Raw genomic sequence first — 27,274 nt, forward strand, 5'->3', positions numbered from 1 at the left:
ACTATGACCTGGAATTGAGTTTTCTCAAAGAATTTCCGAACTTGTCTTAAGTTTCTCATGACTAAGAATGACTTTTGTATTGTTTTATTTGCGGTTGCATGGTGCAGCATCTGTCGATAGTTATTCCTAGCAGTTTTAGGGTGGTTTGTATGGGGTAGTTGATTGCATTGATTTCAATGTTGGTTATGGTTGGTATTTTGTTGTTTTCTAGGAAGATGAATTTTGTTTTATCTGGGTTCAATTTCAGTTTGTGATCTTTCATCCAGGTTGCTATTGATTTTAGTGTTTGGTATATTGTGTTCGTCATGGAGAGTTCAGGTTGATCGAAGGGTATGAGAATGGTAATGTCATCGGCATAGCTGTAGGAGGTTATGCCTTGTTTTTCCAGGTGAGAGCTGAGGGAGGCTGTATAGAGATTGAAGAGAGTCGAAGATAGAGGGGATCCTTGGGGAACTCCGCAGGGGTTTGACCAAGGTTCAGATTTTTGTTTGTCTGATTTTACTCTATAGGTTCTTGATTTAAGGAATCCTTCAAACCATGAGTATACTTTATCTGTAATACCTATTGTATCCAGGATTTGTAGTAGAATGTTATGGTCCACCAAGTCGAATGCAGTGGTAAGGTCTAGTTGTATGAGCATCATTTTTTTTCCTGTGCTGAGATGTTGTCTGGCTGTGTCCAAGAGAGATCCTAGTAGTGTTTCCGTGCTGAAGTTGTTTCTGAAGCCGGATTGTGTGGGATGGAGTATGTTATGGTTTTCTAGGTAATTGGAGAGGAATTTGGCAACTAGTCCTTCTATTATTTTGACGTAGAGTGGAATAGAGGCAATGGGTCTGTAGTTGGCTGTTTGGTCTATCGGTCCTTTGGGGTCTTTGAGGATCGGAGTGATGATGATTTCGCTGAGGTTGGTAGGGTAGTGGCTGTTTATTAGCGAGATTTGTATCCAGTTTAGAAGAAGAGCACAGAATTTTGTGCTGGATGTTTTTAGGAGATATGGTGGACAGTTGTTGAGGTCACAGGATGCATGGCTGTATTTTTTGTAGTATTTGTTGAATTCGGTCCATTGTATGTTGGGGAATTGAGACCATATTCTATCTGCTGCAGTAGAATCTCTATCTATGGGGAGTATTGTGAATTCGTTAGGATGGGTAGAGGTGTCATTGAGGGTAGCTCTTGCATTGGTAAAGTGCAAAGTGAAATTCCGCTGTTAGGAAATGGCCAGGAAACAGCAATGATCTTGGAGAAAGTTCTTGGTGCCGTGGCCAGACCAAAGGACAATATAAGAACATAAGCAGTGTCTCTGCTGGGTCAGACCAGGGGTCCATCCTGCCCAGCAGTCCACTCACGCGGCGGCTCATCAGATCCAGGACCTGTATAGTGATCTCTATCTATACCCTTCTATCCCTTGTTTCTTCAGGAATTCATTCAATCCCTTCTTGAACCCTGATACTGTACCCTGTCCTATCACACCCTCTGGAAGCGCATTCCAGGCATCCACCACCCTTTGGGTGAAGAAAAACTTCCTAGCATTGGTTCTGAATCTGTCCCCTCTTAATTTTTCCGTATGCCCTCTCGTTCTTGTAGTTTCTGAAAGCTTGAAGAATCTGTCCTTCTCCACTTTCTGTATGTCCTTCATGATCTTGTAAGTCTCTATCATGTCCCCTCTAAGTCTCCGCTTTTCCAGGGAAAAGAGCCCCAGTTTCTCTATTCTTTCAGCATATGAAAGGTTTCCCATACCTCTTATCAATCGCGTCGCTCTTTTCTGAACCCTCTCGAGTATCGCCATATCCTTCTTAAGGTACGGCAACCAATATTGGACGCAGTACTCCAGATGCGATACAACGGCAGGATGACCTCTTTTGATCTTGTTGTAATGCCTTGAACTGGAAATATCTGCTCAATATGGCAAACCGCAGAAATTGTTGATAGCTTGGCCATATTGGAACGTGAAAAGTACACTTTTATTTATTTATTCAATTTTCTATACCGTTCTCCCAAGGGAGCTCAGAACGGTTTACATTAATTTATTCAGATACTAAGCATTTTCCCTGTCTGTCCAGATGGACTCACAATCTATCTAATGTACCTGGGGCAATAGGGGAATTAAGTAACTTGCCCAGGGTCACAAGGAGCAGCATGGGTTTGAACCCACAACCTCAGTCTTGAGGAACTCCCCTGGATGAACTGACACAATCATGGGATGCAGGGTCTTCATGCAGAACTTTGAAACTTTCAAACACTGATTTAACCCCTTGAGGTCTAGCACCAGCCAAACGTGCTCTCTTTTTGGGGACCACAAAGTAAATGGAATAGAGACTGATTCCCTGCTCTTCCAGAGGAACAAGACAAATAGCCTGAAGAGATAAAACATTCAAGGTTTCTTGAATGGCGAATTCTTTGACGCCCACTCACACATGATTCTCCAAGGGTGGTCCAGTCCTTCCCAAACGACCCACCTCTAAAGGGGAGCCTCACAAGTCTAGCTTTGAAGGCTGAACCTGCAGCCCAGTTGTGCAGCCAGGGAAATTCCCCTCGAAAAGCTGCATAGCAAGTCACAGACTCCATCCGTCAGGTAGGCCAGACCAGCCTTAATCTGCATACCCAGATGGGGGTCCTTCCCCAACAACTGTTGATACCACTCCAGGCAAGCTCAAGCCACTTAGGATGTACAGACCAAGGCTTGAAGACCCAGAGCTGCCACCTCAAAGGCCCGCTTCAGGGCATGCTCAATTTTCCTTTCTTGGAGATCCTGGAGAGCAACTCCACCTTCCACTGGAAGCGTCATCTTCTTCACCATCGCAGACACCAAAGGTTCCTTCCTTCTCTTTCAACAAAGGGGGATAAAGGCGAGCAGTCGCCTAGCCCAACTTCAGACTCATATCTGGATTATGCCATTCCACTAAGATCAGGTCCTGAATGTCCGGATGCATGGGAAATGCCTTGGGTGGCCCCTGAATGCCCTTCATCTGGAAAGCCTTCTGGTTGGCTGTAGCAGTGGTCATTGGCTCCGCGATGGCACCGTCAATGCCTCCATAATCAGAGAACCCAGTTCTTCTCTATGGAAAAGTCTTAAGACATTCGGGTCATCCCCTTCGCCAGGTGGAAGCTCTCCATCCTCCAAAGGCTCTCTAAAGCATGCCTCTTCTGGGCAAAAGGAGGCCCAGGCAGATGGGGAGGGAGACCTAGACCAATCTCCACCATCCAAATCCTGCTGGTGCACCCTAGGATGCTTTGGCACTGGGGGAACCAATTGATTATCCATAGGGAGGGCCACACTGAAGATCCAGCCTGGTGCAACACTAGGACGAACTCTAGGGAGAACATTGATCCCTGCTGCATATCTATGCTCAATGACACTGAGGAAAAGAGGTCTGCAGATCCGGAAGACTGGAAAGAGGATAAATGATCATTCCCTTGTGTTGCCAAAAAGGCCGCTATTCCTGCACTGCCTGAAGCTTGCTGAGAACCTGCAACTTACCATGAATCAGAGGGTCATATTGCCAGCTGGAGTGGTATGCGGTCCAGAACCATGGATTCACCTGCTCTTTCCTTCTTGATATGTGGTTTACCTGCCTTGCAAGGACACCTCCCTGAGGTTTCCCAATGAGCTCTGCATCAGGGTCAGCACTTTGTCATCTCCACTGGAGTCGTCACACTGAGGGCTAGACCATCTGCCAAGACTTTTTCTCTTGGATCAGGGACTCCCTTAACTGTTGACAAGTGATTCCCCAAGGTCGAGCAGTGATGACGCTATCGAAGAGGAATGGCTGAATCAGGGAATCCTTCCACCCTCAGGCGCAGCAGTCCCCCATCCCTACCCTCTAGCTGCTAGCAAAGGAGTCCCCAAGTCGGATAGTAACCACTACTGTCGCTAAAGGGTGATCAAGGCCTGCACTGCCAATTTAGAAAATCCCTCACCTGCCAGACAGGGAAACTGCTTGCCAGCTCACATGGTCTGGGGTAAACGGAAACCCTGCTACTGATTCCCACCTCTTAAACACAAACTGTGTTCCCCTGTCTTCCTTTCCTCTCTTTGTAGTCCCTGAGAATGCAGCCCTGCTCTCCCTTGCATTTAATTTGATCTTTTCTTTTTGTTGTTTGTTTTTCAGAATCAGGCTGAAGTGGCTGCAAGACCTAGGAAAGGAACCGAAGGGCAGGAGATATCAGGAAGGAGGCAGAGGCTGGCATCACCATGCATGCAGAGCCATCCTAGGGAGTTCAAATGGAAGCCAGTCACCAACTGGACCAGGAGCAGTCTATCCAGTCACAGAGCTGAAAGCTACGTACATCCACCTGCTTGGAGATAGAAAATACTGAGGAGGTGAGAAGGAGGTTAGAACCTATATCTCATAGCTCTTCACGTGTGTTCTATCTCTACCTGCTGGTCAATGGACATAACTATTTCGCTGGTCTGGAATAGTGGGATGGATGCTATGGAATGCTGTATTCATTTCTAACTAACATAAAACAACACTGTTTGAGACAGTCCAGGGCCTTGTAAGGTGCTCTCTGGTTGCTGGGTAGCTGGCCTTTTGGAGCAGATAAAGATCACATGGAGACTTCCTAGGCAAGTAGAGATTTGTGTCTACCTGGCACTTTTGTTATAAAACCACCATTATTTGAGAACAAGAGTGTGCATCCTTTCTTTTGAAATAAAGGTTAACTTTCCTCAGTTATAAGGATTCTAAATGGATGCAGGTATTATCAGTGTCTAAGTATACAGACAGTAATTAACAGTAAAAGTCAGTAGCAATAGGGTATTCATCTTACAAACACTGATTAAAAAATCCATAGTCATGGGCATCAGCGTTCACAGCAACATGGTGTCACTATGGAGTTGCACATGAACCCATTAAACGTGGACAGATGAGGTGCTAGCTTTCACTTAATTTTCTGGAAGGAAAAGGCAAAAGACCAAGGGAGCGCTGTAAGTTGTCTGAATAAGCCAGCAAACATTGCGCATGTTTGAAGGAAGGGGATTTTCAGACAGCCAGTTTAGACAAGTTAATGGACTTAAGGACTGTCCTTTTAGTTTCCAAGAGATTTTCTATTACATCATTCCACAAATTTCGGAGAGATGACAACAGTTTTTCCCATTAGACTATCTAGCAGCCTTACTGTATATAATCCTTTTTCTTATTATGTGTGCTTCTCTCATTGTCTGAATAGTGATACTAACCCTTGGCCCCTTAGACATGACACTCTGAACTGAAAAGTTGGTTAGCACTGAATTGCTGTGACTGTTGGCAATACATGAGTCCCCACTCTCCCCCAAAGTTCCAGTGATTTTCCTATTTCCCGCTGTGTATTGTCCAGACATGATTTGCTTCCTCTTCCAGTCAGGTCTAGCAAGTAGTTACTGATTCCAAACCTCTGGCAGGAGTGTGTCATGATACACTTCAGCCCAGAGTGCAATGGGGTTATTTCCTCTACCGTACATATCATGGCCCTTCTCATGGTTCCATGAGGCTAGACTCTTAGAACTCTCTCTCTTATCTTTTTAATTGTACCTTTTTGAAAAAAGCCAAGCTTTCTGAGTTCTATATCTGCCTTAACAGCAGAGATTTGTATTTTAAAGAGGGCAAGAGGTTTTTAAGCCAAATTATCCACTTTCTGTCTAATATAATTTATTAGACAAGTTAAAAGGCGCTGCAAAAGACAATCTACCTTATCATCTAAGACTGTGGCTCTCAGCCAGGTTTTCAGAATATCGATAATGAATCTACATGAAATATGCATCCGCTCCCACTACTGAAGACACACTGATCTCATGCATATTCATAGTGGATATTCTGAAAACCTGACTGGCTGGTGCTTCCCCAGGACAGATTTGAGAAACACGTATGGTCGGATTTACTCTGCTGCCTCTCCCGAAATAAACACACACTGTCTTGGTGTCTACTCTCCTTACCGTGGGTGACTTGCTCTTGTAGTGACTGATGTGCTGCTGCAGGATGTCCAGTGCCTTTGACTCGGAGCTGGATTTACAGCTGACACTGGGGCTGGCTCGGGACTTCTCTAAGTCCTCACTCCCAGAGACTTTGTTCCCATAGGGGGAGAAGGAATAGCTGGAGGGCAGGTAGGAACCTGGCAAAAACACAAAACAAAACACCACACCCAACTAGTAAAGCAACAGTACTAACAACAGTCATATCATTTGGTCTATAGTCACAAGAAACAAAACCATTAGGTCCCCCCTCCTATCTTTACCATTTCCCATTTTTTAAACTTTAATTTTACTTCAAATCTATAATAAAACAACCAAATGCAAATACAACATATACAAACAGAACAATTATAAATTATCTAATTTCCCTCCCCCCATATAGTCCCAACAAAACAGCATAATAGCAAAAAACAGTGTTCTTCAACCACCGGTCCATAGAAATTTCCTGACGATCCACAGGGCCAGCATGTGCATCAGGCCCAAACAGTGTTCTTCAACCGCCGGTCCACGGTGCGATCGATGCGGCGTTATCTGAGCCAGCTCCCTCTTCCTCACTGATTCAGTGCACAAAGCCACGGGCAGTGGCTCCTACGCGCATCCTGCGCCTGAACCGGAAACCTTTTCTCTGACTTTGCAACATCAGAGGGAAGGCTTCCAGATGAGACACGGGACGTGCACGGAGCTGCTGCCCACAGCTTTGTGCACTGCATCAGTGAGGAAGAGGGAGCTGGCCCGAAGATAATACCAGGGGCGGAATAAAATGGCCAGGCGGGAGCAGGCCAGAAGGTAAGGCATAGCATGGAGGGAGGGAGACAACAAAGGTAGGGGTAATGATTTTATTTTTGAATTTAATGGTTGAATTATGTCAATTTTGAGAATTTACATCTGCTGTCAGTGTGCTTTGTGTAGTTTAATTTTGTGGTTAACCATTATGTGTTGTTAATAAAATTATATTGTGTATCTGTGAAAAATGAATGGAAAAAATAGTGTTACAATTAGTACTATTATGGGGGCGGGGTCTGGCCCACGACTTAGCCCAGTGTTCTTCAACTACCGGTCCACGGACTGATGCTGGTCCAAAGAAAAATTCTTTTATTTCTGCCGGTCCATAAGTGTAAAAAGGTTTAAAAACATTGGCAAATAAGATAGCATTAATAAAAAATAGATATAAAAAAGAAGAATAAAACTAGGTCCTATACTTGTACACATTCTGGAGAGACAAGGTATACAGTGCATACAATACATCCTGTCAGAATTATATTACTGTGTGCTGGCATATCCAGAAGGAAAGCAATGGATTCTGGGATATTATATTGAACAATCTGACCTTGTGAATGTCTGCAGATACACTGAATGGCTCCTGCCAATCTACATGTCTTAAGCCTAATGTCTGGGAGTATCTAGGTCTTTCAAAAGATATGATAACGACAAGTGCTTGGCTCCTGCTACCAGGTCTCTGCAAGAGTCATACTCGCTTGTCAATTAAGGGCCATTATTTCAAACAAATACTAAGGGCTAGATTCACTAAGCCCATCGAAGTCCTATCTTCCCGTCAAAGTCCTAACCCTCTGGCCTTGCACCTGCATGACCTGGTGACCTGGTGAGCTGTCTATTCCTATAAAATATACTTTTTATGCACTACCTGGCTCTTGTCTCATCATCTTATTTCCCACTGCCTCTGAGGCCTGAACCTGGGACCCCAAAAGACTACACATGCACAAAAGACTACATCTCCTAGACGTAAAGTGAACATCAGTGGTAACATTAAGTATGTGCTGAGTATATACCATTCTACAAATGGGGGTCAGACTTAAATCTAAATGTCCCTGCCAGTCACAGTAAATTTACATATAAAATATGCATGCCATAAGACTGTGTCTTGAAATATCATAATGTGGGAAGACCCGAGTTCTCCAACTACTATTTCAATTCAGATCAGAGTATTTCAAAGGGATTCTGCTATTTATTTTGACCCAGCACTTTCCTCCTGCACCGTAAAAAAACAGTAGGTTCGGGCTGCAGCCTCCTCCTCCCACTCCAGCTACAATGGGAATAGGTAAGCAAGTTCCAAAAGATGCCAGTGGCTTTTCAGGAAAACACAACAAAGGTTACCAATGGTGTTAGGTCTCTTTTTATTGTGATTGACTCAACACAATCGTGTTTTGGCCCACAAGAGGCCTGCCTCAGGAGTCTTGTAGTTAAGTCGTGATAGACAAAATCACAGTACTCTTTTACCCATCATGGAAAGTACTACTCCATATAAAACCTGCATTTGCGGCTGAACTGTAACAAAAAAAAAACAGGGCCATTGTAAAAATGGTGCGATGTTTAAATATCAGCTGTTTTTCTTTGTTACAGCTCAGCCGCATATGCAGGTTTTATACAGAGTACCGGTAGTACTTTCCATGATGAATAAAAGAGCATTGTGATTTTGTCTATCACGACTTAACTACTGAGGCAGGTCCCTTGTGGGCCGAAACACGATTGTGTCGAGTCAATCACAATAAAAAGAGACTGAACACCATTAGTCACCTTTGTTGTGTTTTCCTGTCAAGCCATTGGTCACCATTGTTGTGTTTTTTTGATATTCACGGTTGTGAAGGCAGATTCTCCTGTTCATATTCCTTGACAGGAAACAGCCATAAATAGGACTGGGACCTGGCATCAGAAGCCTTTCATTCAAAACCTCTGGTGGAATTGTCTCCTTTTATCTCCCTTCCATGCTCCATGGCTCCCTGTGGAATCCTGCCACATCTTGTAAGGAATATGACTCCCATTCTGCCCCACCCCCAACGCATCCCCAGTCTTGGCCAAATCTTGGTAATGTAGCAGAAAGTTTGAGCCAGGAATTATGTACATGGCAGTGCTAAACACTGAGCCACTATTGTTTTCACTTCTATCCTGCTAGTTTCCTTCTTTTCCTTTGGATGTCTGCCATAACTGGAACTGGCTATTACTAGGCAATAGAGCCATGACAATTCTTTGCATATTCTTGTAGACTTCCCTAGCCAGCCACTGAAAGGACCACCCTATAGTTCCTTCTGGAACCAGTACGTACATTCTAGTTCCAGCCAGCTAGTGTCACTATTGGGCAATGTCTGAACTCCCTCTGAAGAGCTATGAACACAGTTCCCAGGGAGCCAAAGCTGGGTCTTCTGCATGACATTGCTCTACCAGGTCAGTTTAGTATTTTGAAGTTATTGAATGCAGCCATTCCCCACCAATATGAATCAAGGAGACTGCCAGTTTATTCTGATCAGAGCTCCATGCAGGCATCACGCTGATATACATATCAAGTATGAATTTAATATACTGTATAAGGTTTAAAAGTGAAATCAAACAATTTTGGGCATATTTGGCAAAAAATGAAATTGCCTATTGTTTGAGGCTGTTATCTGTTATCTATGTACACCTGTCTTGACCCAGAAACCTCTAGAAAAAGTTTCTCAGTTTAAGTATTGGGTAGATGGGATCAGAACTCTTCAGAGAAGCACAGAGGACAGAGCCAAGGCAAATTGGGATGCCCTAGATACAGAAGCAATAGAGGCAGAGTTTTTAACTGTAGAAGTGTGCAAACATTTTATAATTAAGGAAAATTCCAGTAGCCTAATTACGGTAACTGGTTCAGTTAAAAATATTAAACACTTTTTCCCCCAGAGACCCTTGTCAAATGGTCCTGCTGGGACCCTCCACAGTTGGGATTATGGAGATTTTGGTACATTAGAAAAACATACTGATGTCTAGGCATGATGACTCCTAGAGAGGAGAGAGCAGGAGCAAGAAAGGCCTCCCAGGCTGGAAGAAACAGAAGCATCGCTAAATGGTCCTGAGTCCTGCAAACATCTCTTTTGGAATTAAGTCATTATACAATCAAACTTGAATAAGCTGTCATGCTGATGAAACCAGGGGTTTTGGTTTCCTGCAGGTACTGTGATGGCATCAGTTATTACATTAACTTACTCTTTTGGAGGCACCAAAGTTTAATGCCAAAATTTGGGAGCAACGTTTAAACTGTCCCCATTATCAAAGGTCTTCATCGGGTTTCAAAGAGAAGGCAGCTGCATGTATTTACTCTGAAACTTAATGAGAACATTCTGGACCTGCTTTGGGTAGCTTTTCTACAGAAAACAACACAGGAACACTTGAAAATACAATCCATGTATGCTAGCTTCCAATCCCCAAACATGGCCCAAGGCCTCTCTTTAAGTGAGGCTAACCAGTACCTATAGTGTGGAACACCAAGCATATTTTTAACAGTATGGAAAAATTATGTTCTTACCTGTTAATTTTCTTTCCCTTAGACGCAGCAGATGAATCCAGAGACCAATGGAATAGCTCACATCTACCAGCACGCGGAGATAGAGAAACTGATTAACAGGTGGTCCTACTGGCTGGCACTCCTCCTGTCTCATCAGTATAGCTCCTTGCCCAAGCACACGTAACCAGCAATAGGCATAGCATGTAAAAAACTTCTTTCCCATAACAAATCTCAAAATGCAATAATACAGAAAACAACCCGCCATAATAACAAACTGCGAAAGTTGCAAAAGAAAAAACCGAGAGACAATATCCAGAAAGGGTGGGGCTCTGGATTCATCTGCTGCGTCTAAGGGAAAGAAAATTAACAGGTAAGAACATAATTTTTCCTTCCCTAGCAACAGCAGCAGATGAATCCAGAGACCAATGGGATGTAGCAAAGCAATCCTCAATCTGGGTGGGAAGCAAACGCCGCCTCCGCAACAACCGAAGCACAAAACGCCCCTACCGCATGCGCCCCCACATCCAAGCAGAAATGGGGAGAGAAAGCACTCTCGGAAGACCAATTAGCTGCGAGACAAATCTCCTCCAAGGAAAAAACCTCTGGGCCGAGCCCAAGAAGTAGCCATCGCTCCAGCGGAATGGTCATGAAGTTCTTTCGCCAACCGCTTCCCTGCCAGCAAGTAAGCATAAAGAATGTCCTCCTGGACCCATTGAGCGATGGAGGCTTCGGACGCCGCCAAACGTTTGAGGCGTCCCTTGAAGAATACAAAAAGGAGATATAAACAACTAGAAGTCGTTAGAAACCGAGCTCATAGAGAACGCTACGTACATATCAAAAAATGCAGTGAATAAAAGCACTGCTCCCAATTTCCCCTCCCAGGAAGAAGGAAGGAAAAGCGAGCATGACATAAAAGAAAGGATGACACCCCATTAGAAAAAAATAATGGTACCATCCGAACTGATACCCCATATTTCGGAAATCAGAAATAGGAATCCCCATTGAACAAGGCCTGCAACATAGAAAACTGCAGAGCTGAAGCCATGGCCACAAGAAACCCCATGTTCAACGGCACAGCCCTTTAGAGTCCCAAAAGACAAGGATGAAATGAAGCCTTCGGTATACTGAGAAGTACGTGAAGATTGTACTCCAAACCGGGCTTTCTAAGAGGCGCATGAATATACTGCACTCTGTTTAGGACCTGAACTACATGAAGCTGAGAAGTAAGCGAAGAGCAATATACCTAGCCCTTGTAACAAGCCAAGAATGGCACTAGAAGCTGAAGGAAATTGAACGCTAAGCCCTTGGCAATACACCTGTGCCAAAAAGGAACTCTGGAGTGGTTCAAACGTTAAGAAGCACCCAAGAAAGGAAAAACCTCCAAAAGGAAGCAGAAGCCACAGGAGAAGACGTCCGTAGCACCTGGATAAGAGAAGAAACAACCTGCTTCGCATAACCCTTACACGTCAGCCAAGATTTTTCAAAAAACTAGGTCGTAATACTAAAGTAGTACAAATATCCATGTTGAACGGACCCTAGGCGAGCAAAGCCGAAGATACCAGGAAACTTCTTAGTCCGGCTGTCGAAAGACTCATCAAATCCGCAAAGTAAGGATGGCGCCGCCAATCCAGAGATTCTACAAATACTGTGCCAGGAAAGCGAGCTCGAGGTGGCAAATCCAAGCCATCATCAGCCAGCGGAAAACACTGAAAAAGAGAAGGCAGAAGCGAGAAAGGAGCCATGCAGCTACCCCCTCTAACTCCCACTCCCTGGGCCCGCCGAAGAAGCTAGGAAGCTTAGAATTGAGAGACGAGGCCATGAGGTCTAGGTCAAGCAGATCTCACGTCCATAAAAAGAGCTAGAACGCTTGAGCCACAAATCTCAATATCCAGGATGCAGAAGATTACACTATTACTAACATGCACACTTTCCAGAGCGTACACAGCGCTGTACACTGTAACATACAAGAAGTGGGCCATGCTCAGATTCCGTGGAGAGAAAGTCTATCCAAACTCTTATCCTGATCCATAAAAGAATCTGCCAACAGAAGACGAAGATGAGAGTCCACCCATTGAAGCAGAACAACTTCACCTGTCAATGAGTACAACACCTACTGCCCAAGCAGTAGAGAAATACCCCCATCCTAATACTGACCAAAAGGACCCTCAGCGGCAATCCGGAAGAATGATCTGAAGCTCCAGAAAGGTAGCCTGACCCTGCTCAAGAGCAGAAGAATGAACAAGTACTGAGTCGCCTCTGAAGACCAGACTCCAGGAGCTGAGGATGGAAGCCACGGAGCCCCCCAACCCGACAGCCCGGGATGGTCGGTGGTCATGAGATAGTCCAGCAAAGACCGAGGCATGCCTTGAAAAGAGAAATCGCGCTGAGCCACCAAATCATACAGAGTGATGCAGGAGGAGCATACCAAATAATTGGTGCCCTGAGATACCGGGAACCACCGGAACAAAAGCGACTGCTGTAGCGTAAGAAGGGGAAAGCAAGCCAAAGTCCCCAGTGGAGTCAGCAATATGGATCCCAGAAACTGTACAGAATCCCATACTCTTGGTCATGGTAAGCGAAGAAGAATACCAATCTGAGACCGAGACCCCACGCCCAAGTCTCCGGAAAGAAACACATGTCTCTCCTATATGAATAAAAACATCACCCAGATATACCTATAAATAGTACAGGAGAAAAGAGTGCTGTGCAAATTCAAAGATGCACGTGTAAAGAACTGAGGAAAAGATATCACCCTTTTCGTGTCAGTCAAATGGCCTGACTGGAAGTCGTCTGAATCAAGCAGGCAGTCAAGAAGAAATTAGATGAATCGCCTGGAAGCGCCAAAACGGTACCACCGCCCACATCACCTAAAACGTTCGTGAAGCCTTGGGTAGGCAAAATGGCATGTGCCAAAACCGAAAGCGCCGCTCCAAGAGAGGCAGGCAAACCAAGTGCCGATTCGGAGTCATAGAGAAAATGTAAATATACTCCCAGGTTGTCTGCAGAAATGTGTAACCCCGAGAAACTAATTCAGCAGAATGGGATCCAGCCTGCCTAATGCCCCCTATCTCGGGCACCATGCAGTAAGTGGAACAACGTCCCTTAGTTCCCGAAGAACTACAAGAACCGTCCTGAGGACCAGTAACACTGAAAAGGGAAACACAAAACATAAAGACTCCAAGTACGAACTGGAAAACCTGAGGAGAATGCAAAGATGCAAGCATCCTGAAAAATTTTCACAGCCCTCTGACCTGACATTATAGCGTCTTCTCCCTCATGAGAAAGCCTGAAGAGTCATTGGAAGAAGTCAAGATCCCCTCAGAATGAAGTGCAGAAGGTCAGGGAATGGAAGAATGAGACTGTAGGATCTGCAAGAAGATTCTTCTAGGAAAAATCAAGGTTCACAATGTAAAGAGGAATATACTGGAACCATGAAAACAGTACTAACCCCATGCAACATGAACGAAATACGTATGTCCTTTAAAGTGAATACGTACTAGACTCAATCAAGATGCTGCATCTACCGCCCCGTGGAAAACAACAGCATCCTCACAGGTATCAGACAAAGCTCACATCGTTAATGAGAGCTTCAGGGATGAGGCTAACAGCCACATAGTGCGTGATCCTCCGTGGGTTTGATAGAATAGGTACTGGCTCCTGGTTAAAAGGAGCTGTACAGCCCTTTCTGTCTGGTCGGGGGGGCCCGTCTAGCATGTGCCATGAGAAAATGGTGACAGGAGAAACCAGCGTGATAAGCATGGAAATCTGAAGTCCAGGCCCCCTCAGAAATAGAGAAAGAGAGTCCTGGCCGCAGGAATATGCGCAGTGTCATTATGCCCATAGAGACAGCCCGAACTTGGAAACTGCTTGTACTACCTTTAGGCATAAATATCCTGTGCCACTACTAGACACATGCAGCTCAGTACAGAGGTCCAAACAAGGACAGTTACCAATAGACAAAGGCTCAATCTGCAGGGACCCCAAGAGAGACAATGAGATACCTGTGTGAAATACAGGGCACTATCTTACTGCTGATCTCACTGTGCCATGAGTTGCCGTATGTCGCCCCAGTCTGGAGACAAACCGAGACTGGGTGACCTAGCACAGGTCAGAGTCTCTCTGGTAAACCCCTTGAGTGCTAACTCCAGAGTCCGATTAAACAAGCAGCTTCCTTCAAGGGAGTACAGCAGGAACACAGACATAGACATATAAAGCTGCCCAAGCTTGTCCCAAAGCTGGTGAAACACATACAACTTGTCTGAACCGGAAAGGAGAGAAGCCTCGGCATACCCTGACCAAAGTCAGCTGGAAATAAACTACCGGAACGCTGCAGCTCTCCCGCCATCGCCGGAGACCCGCTGCATCAACGCTCCTAGAAACATAGTCGGATTCGAGCCCCGCAAAATTTACCCTGCCGCGGCTTGCATAGAAAGAAAATCAGACTCGGGGAATAACCAGAAGAACGGCCCACAGTGCCGGAAAAAACATATCCCATCTCATGCGCGCTGCTATAAACCGGCACCTGCACATGGCCGTGACAAACACTGATGAAAGAGAGCCTCAGGATAAACAGGACTACTGCTGCACTGAAACCCAACAATGAGAACAAGTACGAGCATGAAATCGCATCGCTACTGCTGCGCTGTAACCAACAAGGAAACAAAGCGCGTGCATGCAAAGGGCGGGAAGTTCCGCCTCCTCCATGGATTTCTAGTCATAAAACTTAGCCTCAATAAAATATCCATACCTTAAATGTATGATGACCGAACCCACAATACTAAGACTCCCAAACAGAAGTTCAAACAACCGTAAAAGCCAGACATACTCACAAGCTAGTTGTTAGGGCCAGTTGAAGCCAGTTTGCAGCAAAAGCATGGCAGAATGTAACAACTGTGGTCTCTTTTTTTTTTTTTTTACAGAGAAGGGAAAGAAGAAAAAAATTGAGACCCAGTCAGACCCTCTAGCAATGGAGGGAGGGTGAGGCAGGGACAAGGGGGGGCCCAAGTGTAACCTCTAAAGCCGGCACCGTTTAGCCGGACACCCCTGTCTCACTGAAGAGAAAATCTCAACAGGAGAAATAGCACTGCCAGCTCACTGAAGAGAAACCTCAACAGGAGAAACAGAATGGCAGTCTCACTGAAGAGAAACCTCAACAGGAGAAACAGAATGGCAGTCTCACTGAAGAGAAACCTCCACAGGAGAAAATAAAGTTCCAGCCACAGCCAGAATTCAGGAGCTAGTTGAATAGCGACCTTTTCCTGATGGGAGATAGAGATTACTGATGAGACAGGAGGAGTGCCAGCCAATAGGACCACCTGTTAATCAGTTTCTCTATCTCCGCCTGCTGGTAGATGTGAGCTATCCCATTGGTCTCTGGATTCATCTGCTGCTGTTGCTAGGGAATGAGAGTAATTTCCAGATACTTAAATGATACATGTAAATGGCTTAGAACTTTTTTTTTTTAACTTAAAATCATTATATGAAGCTCCTTATAACTAGACAAGGACCATACTTCTATTACAAATGTTAGTTTTAATCTGTAGGACATAGTTGAGGGTCCTTCTGACAATCTATAAGAATTTTTACCTCCTCCTTAAAAGAAATGCCTTATTATTAATTAGGATATTTCTTCCTCTTGATGTGGATTTTGTCATTGCTTGATATGATTAGCTTTTGTTTATTAATAATCTATATTATATGTGTTTTATTTATTGTACATGATTATGAGAAGCAATTTTAAAAAACCCAATCCAATCCCAATGTCAAAATCCTATTTCATTGCTATCCTCAGAATTCTTTCAAATTACATTTGTTCTCACTTTCTTTGCGAGGTGTATTTTAGTGGCACTACATACCTGGGTAGTTCTGCATCATGACTGCTCCCATGCCACGATAGCTGGGGTGATTGGGGTCATACGCCTGGCTGTATGAGTAACCATGCATATAAGGGATGTAGGACTGGTGTTGAGAGAGGGGAGATGAGACGGGGACATGGACACTGGGTCTGGGGTCCTTCCCTAATAGACGAGGGTCCTCAGAAGGCAGTTTGCTCTCTGTGCTTGTACTTTCCTTCCCATCCTCCTTGGGGGCAGGCTCTTTGCTTCTACTCCTCTCTTCCTTCAACTTCCTGTCCCTCTCCTCCTTCCATCTCTCATCCTCTGCCTTCAGCGTATCTGAGTACTTGGGATAGACATAAGTCCACATCCGAGATTCTGCTTCCTGAGGCAACCAATCCAAATTAAAACAGACAGACATTATTATATTAGGTCCAACATTTCTACTCACCACAAAATTCATCCTCACTATCATCATAATGCATACATAAGTAAGTGAAAATGTATATTAACAGTGTTTTTACATTCTGACAGAAATCACAGTTCAACTGACAGAACAGTACATGTTGCCATCTCAGAAGTGTTAGGCCCAACAGCATCAGTATTTCATACTGGTTTCCCCTGTAGTTATGACTATCCTTCTACAGTGACGTGAACTCTTTGGCTCCTTTGTGCTTCCTGGTATATCAAGGGTGATTTCTTGTGGTACTGAGAAGCATAACCTCAGGTCTCCCTAGAAGGACAGGACCTCAAGACATGAACAAGTGCTCCAATTCTATCAAAATACCTTAAACACCTTTATCACACTGTTTAGGGACTTAGCACCAGTATCAAAAAAGTATTTGATTTCTGCATGGATTTTTAGCAGATAAAGGAAAATTGACAAGGTTTCTAGCACCTATACATATGAAGAAATATGAGAGAAAATACCACCATCCAAGCATAACGAATCTGAATATGCAATCCATGTATCACCATTAAAATCTATACCAAACTTAACTAAACAAGTAATAGTACTTAATGGTGATATTCGGATTCTTTGTGCTTGTCTTTTGGCTTTTATTTCTTTATATTTTAAAGAATATTAAAGTCATTGTTTGGCACATTGCACTACAAATTTAAAAACATGGTGTCATTTGACAACAAGACCAAAAAGAAAGCTATTTGCTGTAGAACAGTGGTTCCCAACCCTGTCCTGGAGGTCCACCAGGCCAATCGGGTTTTCAGGCTAGCCATAATGAATATGCATGGAGCAGATTTGCATGCCTGTCGCTTCTACTATATGCAAATTTCTCTCATGCATATTCATTAGGGCTAGCCTGAAAACCCGATTGGCCTGGTGGTCCTCCAGGACACGGTTGGGAACCACTGCACTAGAAAACAGCCACTGCCAACACAGGCAAGGGAGACAAACAGAAAAAGAATGAATTTAAGAGTTTACCTGTCGGTACCAAAGCACTGGATCCAAGGTAGACTGCCTGCTACACTCTGACCCTTGTTTACATTCAGATGCCTCTTTACCTAAATGGCCGCTGCTCTCACTCAGTTTTACCTTAAGCCCCTCAGTCTGCTGGCTCTGTAATTTTGAAGAGTCCTCCAGCTTAGGGATTATCACTGACTTGGCTACATCTGTACCTCCAGGTTCTTTAGTCTTACTTGGTCCTGATTTGACAAGGTCCGTAAGACTGGGGGCCTTAGTGAGAGTTGGAGGAACAGATGATTTGTGCTTCCATTCCTCCTTGAGAACGATTTCCCGTTCTCTCATCCCAAGTTCAGCCTTCTTCTCCACACCTCGCGGCTGCTGCTGTTGTTCCAGATTTTGTCTCTGTTTCTGCTGTTCTTCAAACTGCTGCCGATAAGCTGGGTTGGTGCTCAGCAGGTGGGCATGATAGCCTTGATCACTGTAGCCATATGGAGGTACATAAGCATACTGGTTGTAATACAGTGACTGCATGTACATGTTTGGGCGTTGCTGAATCACAGACGGTTGTTGGCTTGAGCTTCCCAGTTCAGCTTTCTTCTCTTCAGGAACTTCAGGCTTGGCCTTGGCCTCTGTAAGTTCCTGATCATCATCTTTTTTGACCTTCAAAGGCTGACCCTCAACAGCAGCCTGGTTGCTGGGATTCAAGTTGCCAGGACTTGACTGTGCATAATTGGGAGAGTAATAGGCTTCAAAGCTCTGATAATAGGGAGAGTCTTTAGCCTGGGGCTGGGGAGGAAAAAGCGGTTTCTTAGGGCCTTCCTTGACTACCTGATCAGAGTCTTTTGACTTCACACCTTCCATTTTTCCCTCTCCATCTTCTCCAGCATCAGATATATCAGAGTAGGCTGGGCTGTTGGTTTTTACAGATGCTGCTTCTGCCCCATTTTGAGTTACTACATGTAACGGAGCCATGGCTTGGCCCGAATTAGGATTTTCCAACCTATTGGACCCTCCAATGGAGGGACTTGGTGCATTGTCTGTAAAGCTGTAGATTTTGTCAGCCTCAGCTTTGATGCTAGCCAGCCGACTCTGGTGGGGATCAGAAGAGCCATTGAGAAGACCTTCCCCTTTGGTCCCAAGGTCTGCTGATGAGTCCCTATAAGGGCTTTTGCCATCTTCTGGTCTACCAACTTTGCTTTGCACTGTCGGGGTTTCAGTTTCCTTGCTCTCTTTTTTTTTCTTGTCCTTCTTTTTCTTATCCTTGGCAGGAGTCAAAGCAGGGTTGACAGTGGAAGGCTCTCCCATTACCGTGGGCTTTGGCTGAATAGGCTTGAGCTGAGGGCTAGTAGGCATGGCTTGAACTAAAGTAGTAGTTAAACCTGTAGACAACCCAGGACTTGAAGCAGTGAATGTTGTTGCCTGGATTGTATACATTTGCTGGGGAGCAATTGCTGGAGCTATGGGTCTAGCTGATTTCACACTTTTAGAAGGAATTTTATCTGGCTTGGAATTACTGTTACTACTTGATTTTTTCAACATGTCTTTATCTACAGATCTTTTCTCTAGGGAATCAAAGTCATCATTGCTAGTATCATCAGCCAATGATGGACAATCCTCTGAGCCATCATTAGAGAGTGCTCCAGGGTCCAAGTCTCCCTCTCCACCAATCTTCTTCTTGCTGGGTACTTTAGCACTGAATTTACTTGTCGGAGAGGGGCTGTGAGGCTCCAAGAGACGACCTTTAGGAGTAGTTGATCGAGCTGGTGAGAGAGAGCCCTTCTGAGAGACAGTGGATCCATTACAGCTCACAATGTCTGCATGAAGGGAAAGCTCTTCCCCATATTCACTGTCTACATCTGCCTCTGGTTTGCTGTCATCATCTGTATGTGCATGAGCCTGGTGGTACTTAAGCCCATTGATGTGTTTGTATTTTTTGTTACAGTTTGGGTGGGGGCAGTCTATGAGAACCGGTGAAGGACAATTTCTATCCAAGACAACAGTCTCCACTTTGATGGCTGTAAGTGATATAGGCACTGGCATGGGTGCAGGGGGCACAGCTGCTGAACCTGTTGAGTTGGTACGCACTCGCTTGGTGCCCTTCGAGTCTTCTGAGCTGGAATTCAGCTCCATATCAGAGAGGGGCTTGTTTTTTCGTTTGCTCGCAGAAGAAGGGCTAGCCTTGACATCCTCCGTAGCGTTGTTGGGAGGCGTGCGGTGATCTGACGAGTTCTGACTCCCCCGACGTCCTTTGCTGTTGGCCCCTGCTCGGGTCTTGCTGCTATTGCTGGTCCCTTTGTTTTCTGAGGTTGTCGTGGTATCGGTCACAGGGGTGTTGCTGCTTGGGCGCATTCGTTTGCCCCTTCCACGGCCATTCCGCATCTCTAAGTCACTTGTGGGCGAGTCACAGAACCTAAGGCAAAACAAAACAGATGCACAGTTAAAGCACAGGCTTAGAATTCTCATCCAAAGATTTTTTCATGTTGCAGAAGATGCCAAAATGAAATCTGGCTTTTCCCATTACTGTTGAAGTAACTTGAGACGCTGCTCTGTGACAAGGATATCATAAAGCTACTTTAAATCCAAGGGTAACTTAGCTTCACAGTTCATGCATTCAAACAATGCATAGGGTGTTGTGGAAACTCCCTGATCTTGTGAATGCGATAACATTAGCTGATCAGTGGTATCGCCACAGTACAGTACTTGCATTGCAAATTACTAGGTGCAAACAGATGTATCAAGAGTGAGACAGACCATGAAGAGACCTGAGTAGTTCAGTGGTCCAAACATGTAACGATCCTGATCAGGGCCAGTGTTAGGTGGTGAAAAACAGGCAGTTACCCTGGGCTCCCACACCTGTCTCAGGCTGAAGGAAATAGCCTAGTCTAAAAATGGCTTTTGGGCCTCCTTCCCAGTTTCTGCCCTGGGCCCCTGTACATCTAATACTACCCTTATTGCCAACCCTACTATGAGAAAGATACCTAAGAAGGCATCTTAGTGCCTCAAATATCATCATGTGGATTCTAGAGAATTTTTACTTTTTATTGGTATAAATTGTTTAAAACCAAACCAGAGTGGATGATCTGTCATGCCAAGAAGCAACTAAAAAAATTCAGATAAACCAGTACAGAGGTGCCTTACTCCAGGTCTCGAGGGCTGCAGACATGACTAATTTTCACAGTGTGGTTACCCTGAAAGCCAATCTGGTTCTTGGAATAAATGTAAGTATATATCAAACTATGCATTGCAAATATCATAAGTCAGACTTGTTTGTTGTTGTCAGGATTTTACTTATGTACCTTTGCCCTGTCCATCTGGGATCCACCAGAAACCTTTGACAAAAAACAGAAGATGCAATGAATAAAGGCCAAATTATTATTGACTAGTGCTTAAGCCCGTTACATTAACGGGTGCTAGAATAGATGTCTGTCTGTCTTTCTCCTGCCCCCCCTGTCTCTTTCTTCTTTTCTTTCTGTCTCTCTCCCTGCCCCATCTAACTTTTTTCTTTCTGTCTCTCTCCTTGCCCTGTCTATCTTTCTTTATTTCTTTCTATCTTTCTTTCTCCCTCCCGCTGTCTATCTTTCTTTCTTTCTTTCTATCTTTTTTTCTTTCTGTCGCTCTCCCTGCCCAGACCCTCACTGAATAGCCCGTTACATTAACGGGTGCTAGAATATATGTGTGTGTGTCTGTCTTTATTTCTTTCTCTCTCTGTCTCCTTAGCCGCTTTCTGTATTTCTGTATTTCTTTCTGTTTTTCTTTTGGCTGTCCACCACCACCCCTTGCATGCTCCCCCTGTCTATTCTCCCTTCCTTTGACCTCCCCTGTGTCCACCACCACCCCTTCACTGCTCCCCTTATCCAGCAGCAGCCCTTCTCTCTTTGTTTTACCTCCCCCCTGTCCATCAGCACCTCTTCCTGCTCCCCCTGTCCAGGAATAGGCCTCCGTTCCTTTTTTCCCCCCCTGTCCATCAGCACCTTCTGAAAGCTTGCTTGGCAATCTGAGTGGTATGGCTTTAAGGCGGTTTTTGGCCACCTCCAGTATAGTTATGTTATAGAGAACCTGGGCACCATCCATGGAGAAGAGCTGATTGGCAGAGAGAAAAAGTTCTGTTAGGTTCTCCAGATGTCTCATGTCTTCAAATCTCAGATTTAAGCAATCACCTCACATACATAACTGGCTCAAACTGCAACTTCTATTTCTGCTGGCATCTTTGTCTTGGGGGTGGCTCCTCCCTGGCGCTTTCAGGCCTTTCCCGGGGCGCGTTAACCAGGCAGGGATCGTGAGAGGAGCCACCATCGCGTCTTTCAACTAAAAAATACAATACGGCAAGGAGCAGCAGGGAGCAGGCCAGACCGAAAAACAGCAAGGAGCAGCAGGGAGCAGGCCAGACCGAAGAACCCTATGCCGCGCATGCGCACACCTACCTGCGGGTCCCTACATCGCACGGAAAACCGGCGCACGCAGAGGGAGTGTGCATGCGCGGCTTAGAGTTTTATTATATTAGATTAAATCATGGAATAATTTACCCCACTATCTTAAGTTTTTAATTTATTAAACCTTCTCATATACTGACATGTATAAGTTCAAAAAAAAACCCAAAACCCAAGCTTACAATCTGTCATGATCTTACTGTTGATAAAATGAATGTCTCAGATATTGAGATAAGGCCACAAGTGAGCGCTGCCAAGTTATTTTAAATGAGAAACAGCAGCTGGCTTTGCATTTCCTCCTGTGTGTCATTGATGGCCAGATCTTCACAACCAGTGCCAGAGAAGCACTCAGAGACACAACACCACAAAAACTTGAATACTGTCACTCAATGTTTACTGCAAATATCTATCTTCACAAAACTTGTTGAAGCTTATCACAAGACAGGGATAAAATCAATTTTTTAAAAGAAAAGAGTGCAGCTAGATTCTGGTCTAAAAGGCTGCCTGCCCATCCAGGGGAGTAATTTTATGACAAAATGCAATGTATAGAATAGTGTTTCACAGGCTTCTATGGCCTCTTACAAACCAGTCTGGGAGTATGCATGTAGAACAGGTGCGTGGACAGATCGTATCCATTTTTACACATGCACACATGGCAGGTGAAGAAAGACAGAGAGATTTGCATTTTTGTACACACTTTATAACACAAAACTTGGGACAATTGAATAATGAACACGTGGGTGAAACAAGTTTCAAAAATCAAACCAACACCTCACTTCTATCTCATCAATGCCACATTTAAAGAGTCAAAAAGTGCTCAGGACCGTTTGCTGGTAAAAAGATCACAAGCGGAGTAATACCCCCAAAAGCCGTGCCTTTTACTTTCAATCAATGCACTTAGATATCACGCATTGTGGCCATAATGCTCCTTAACATTAGAAAGTTATCTGGCAGCACTTATCTCAATGCAAATTCCAAATCCAACGGAGGCCACAATGAGCGATATCTAAGTGCAGCGATCGAAAGAAAAAGGCACAGCTTTTGGGGGTATTACTCCGCTTGTGATCTTTTTACCAGCAAACGCTCCTGAGCACTTTTTGACACTTTAAATGTGGCATTGATGAGATAGAAGTGGTGTGTTGGTTTGATCTTTGAAACTTGTTTCACACTTTATAACATACTTGCACGTGCGCTTGTTATTTTTGGGCTAGGTGCATATGTGTGTTCTTGCTTTCTCTGGGGTAATTTCATAAAGGCACATGTGTTTGTCTTTATAAAACAGGCATAACATATGTACTTGTGTAGCTTGTTATGCTATTACCTTTCTGGGATCTACACAGCCTCCTGAGAATACAGCAACATTTCCCTGCTTAAGTATTTAGAGCCCCAGTAAAGTCATACGGTTGGGTAAAACTTAACTATTCTATTGGTGCCATTTTCTCTCTCTTGCCTGGAAAGAGAATTTATTTAATTTATATGTACATATATATATATTTTTAAATAAATGTAATCACTCCTACTTTTGTTCACAGCAGTGAACAAAATCTATTAATAAAATTCTGCATTTTATAACAATTCCCAAGTCACCCAATCCACTCTACAATTTCTAATACATCCAATCACACCCCACACACAATTTCCCCAGTAATAATCTAGTTTAACCTTTTAATAGGTAATATAAATCCCTCAGCTATATTCTTCAGCCAAAATCTTCCTATCTAAACTTTTGTCTGTTTTCTGATGTGACAGAGAAAAGAACTCTGCACTGAGAGAGTAAATAACTTTTCATCTACCTCCATTAAAACAATGGCCTGACTGCATATTCTCAATTTGGTAGTAGTTTCTAAATAAAAATTTAAAAAAGGGGCCTGAAAAAACAGTCCAGAGACTTCCCTAAAAAGAACTCAGATGCGCTGAAGCAATGCTAACCATTTACCGTAATTAACAGTGCTGAATATACATATAAGTGGGAGGGTGCAGACAATATCCATTTAATTTTAAACTGCTAAATGAAATGGATAACTTATTGATTTAATAGCCGATATCACTGATAAAACAGGTAATTGCAAGCTCCGCTTTTACTCCTGTCTAAATCAGCAGGCCATTTAATAGGGGAAAGGGGGGCAGTCATGGCATTGATATATTGCCTTTCTGTGATATAACAACAGCAGTTTATATATATTATATATAGATATCTTTCTCTGTCCGTAGTAGACTCATGATCTAATTTTTGTACCCGAGCTAACTGAGAAGCACTTTTCCAAAACTCACTGAGTCCATTTTTTGTTAGTTTTGAGCTGTGTTGAGACAGAATTCATTTACTGTAGCTTACAAGCTATTTCTGTGTCAAAAACCCGTGGTCTTAGTTGCTATTTAGGTTTCTGCCAGATATTATGTCCTGGATTGGAAGCAGGATACTGGGCTAGAAGGCCATTGGTCTGATCCAGTATGGCCTGCTGGCCGGATGGGGTAGGCATCCCTCCAGCCAGCCTTTGTAAATAAGATAAGGGGGCGGAGTCGTTGGGGGCACAACGGTAGTGGTGGGATGGAGTGGGCATCTCTCCCACTGCCTGGGGGGGGAAGGGGGCGAAGGTTATTGCATGGCGGATGGCGGTGGGAGGGAGTAGGCATCTTTCCTGCTGCCAGGGGGTTTGCTTGACATTGGCAGCGGAAGGGGGTGGGCATGCATCCCTCCCGCCAATCTTCGATGGGGGGGTGGGGGTTTGTGCATTTATTCTGCGCATGTGCTGATTGCTATCATCAGCGATCAACATATGCAAATTAGCGACCCTCTGCAAACCTCATTTGCATGCGCAGTTTTTTAAGAATGACTCACCTTTTCGAAATCATTATAGTAGCATCCGTGACAACTGCCTGTTGGATTTTACTGCAAACATTTGATAATCTTCCCCTGAGTCAGTTTTGGAAAAGTGCTCTTCAATTGGGTTTAAATAACTTACCTAGGGTCACAAGGAGGAGTTAAAGTGGGAATCAAACCCAGTTTCCCGGGTTCTCAGCCCTCTGCGCTAACCATTAGGCTCCTCCTCATCTTGGTATCTTTATAAGTTTTGAAAATAAATACATAAGTGAGTTATGTATTCACCACCTGTTGGCAAGTACCTAACTTCCTTTGTAAATCAGGCCCAGTGTTTATTAATCCCTCGCTCACCTTGGAGGTGCCCAATCGTGTCGTGTGCAGTCAAGCAGCGTGCCCACGTATGTTTTATTCCGCCACGTCACATTCACCACCAACATACCTGAAAACCAAACAGAAATTAACCATTTAATGTAAAGTCACCAGGGGGCATGGATGGTGTCATTGCTCTGGTGCAGGGCAAAAGATAATGGCAACCTGTCAAACCACTTTCATTTTGAGGGCAAAAGTGATCAGTTCAAGAGGTTTCCCCTTCTCTTATTTCAACAACCTCCAGTGGCATAACATTCACAAACAGCCTACATCCACTGGAACCATTCTTAGAAACTATACAACCATCTGTTTTAGTGAAGCCAGGTTTACTTGCCTTAATATACAGTATATAGTAACTTATATACCGCAGAAACAAACCAGAAAAAAACGGTTCAATGCAGTTTATAATAAAATCAACCTGGTAAATTTCAGAGAACATACACACTACAAAACACTCAGATATAGGCAAAAAAAATGGACTTCTCACAACAGGTGATGCAAATAGTAATTCATTTACTTAAACCAGTGAACAGAACCAATTTGGTAAATGGATTATTGTGACCGCATGGATTTGTCTAAAGTTCCACGCAGACTGTTGCATTATCTTGCTCTCTCTAAGGGATTGGGACTTATATAACTACAAAAAGGCGGTATACAACTACACTCAAAACAGTTTATGTACAAATACTTCAAGCGTTTTCCCTATCTGTCCCGTGGATTCACAATCTACCTAATGTACTTGGAGCAGTGAAGGATTAAGTGACTTGTCCAGGGTCACAGGGAGTAGCACAGGATTTGAACCCACAACCTCAGGGTGCTGAGGCTATAGTGCTAACCACTACGCCACACACATACACAGACACGTCTAGTAAATCAAAGTTTCTTTTTTTCCTCTCTGTCCTATACAAGGTACAGAATCTAAAAGTTCTGCCAGCACAGAGTCAACTGCCTGCTAGATCCAGACCCACTTAAGTAGCCTGACCTTGCTCAAATAGTGTAGACTCTTCCCCCAAACTGTCACCATCTGATCATCTACCTGTCTCTCCATCACCCAAACACACTTTTGCCCTTCAAACCATTACTGAAAAGTTTTTATGGTTCACTTATATATTCTAGCACTGTTACTTTTCACTGACCTGAGGAAGGGGATCTAAGGTCCTGAAAACTGGTGAAAAAAATCGTATTAGCACAGACCAATAGAGAGGCATCACCTTATATTTTTTGTTTGATTTCTTTTTATTAACTTATATTTCTATACTTTCAAGTAGACCAACACAGCAAGCACAATCTTAATTCTGACCTGTCACATCGCAGTTTCTAAATTAAAGTCTCCTATCTGCATCGCCTGTCTTTGCTTTCAGACCAGCCTAAATCACTGCCCAAGTCCTCATCCCTCTCCTACCCAGTTGCTTCTGCCACCCTGGCAGAGGTTAGCCCTAGTCTCCTAGTTCCCTTATTGTGTTTTTTGGCTTTTTCCGAACAGGCGAGGATTCTACACCACTCTCCCATGCTATGAAAAGCCCCATGTTTCCTGTGTATTGCCACAGGAATGCATGGGCTCATTTTAGCCACCCTGACTGGTCGCTCTGGGCAGAATTTGCTTCAACGTTCATTACAATACTAGTTCAAAAGCAGCAAAGGAGGAATATTGTCAGAGCCGAGATGCAGTGGGAAAGCTGTGTGGGCTTCAAATCTGCTGCCAATCAAGACCACAAAGCAAGAATGTCTTACCATTTAAAAAGAGTTCTCTGAAAGACTGCACATATCCTGCAGCAGAGGTTTCCAGCACACAGAACCATCTGTTCCCAAATACACAAGGGGTGAACTTGGCCCAAATTCCCATTTCTTAGGTCTGAATAAGGAACCAAAACTGAATTTTACAAATCTTAGATGCTACAGCGAGGGAGACATCACAACTCCTTCTTTGTTCCAGGGTCTCTTCCCCCAGTCACAGGCAACTCTCACCTGCTCTCTAAATCTGTCCCCGAGTCCAGCCCTTCTCTTTCCTCCTCCTTCCTGTTTCCAATGTCCCTCCACTTTCTTCCTCCCTCGCTTTCCCTCCCTTCTCATAGCCCATCTAGCCTTCTTTTCCTCACTGCAGTAGTGGTGCATTCACCTACCTTAGCTACTGCCTTGTGTTTTTAGGCCTTTCCTGTGAGCGTCCAACCCTCTCTACGCAACGTCAGATGCAATGTCAG

The 27,274-nt window shown here is 44.2% G+C and overlaps 1 protein-coding gene across 4 annotated transcripts in view; it reads right to left on the minus strand.

The window, feature by feature from the left end:
* The window catches only part of ZNF609 (zinc finger protein 609), a 333,270-nt gene that overhangs the window by 24,705 nt on the left and 281,291 nt on the right, over positions 1-27,274 (minus strand). For all 4 annotated transcript variants that reach the window (XM_033920159.1, XM_033920156.1, XM_033920157.1 and 1 more), the window contains exons 4-7: positions 25,059-25,146; positions 17,481-19,872; positions 16,061-16,424; positions 5,912-6,087 (exon numbers count right to left, since the gene is read on the minus strand). In XM_033920159.1, the coding sequence (XP_033776050.1) occupies positions 5,912-6,087; positions 16,061-16,424; positions 17,481-19,872; positions 25,059-25,146 (3,020 nt within the window). The remainder of the gene's footprint in view (positions 1-5,911; positions 6,088-16,060; positions 16,425-17,480; positions 19,873-25,058; positions 25,147-27,274) is intronic.

Source organism: Geotrypetes seraphini, chromosome 14 (genome assembly GCF_902459505.1).
Source record: "Geotrypetes seraphini chromosome 14, aGeoSer1.1, whole genome shotgun sequence".
NCBI lineage: Eukaryota > Metazoa > Chordata > Amphibia > Gymnophiona > Dermophiidae > Geotrypetes > Geotrypetes seraphini.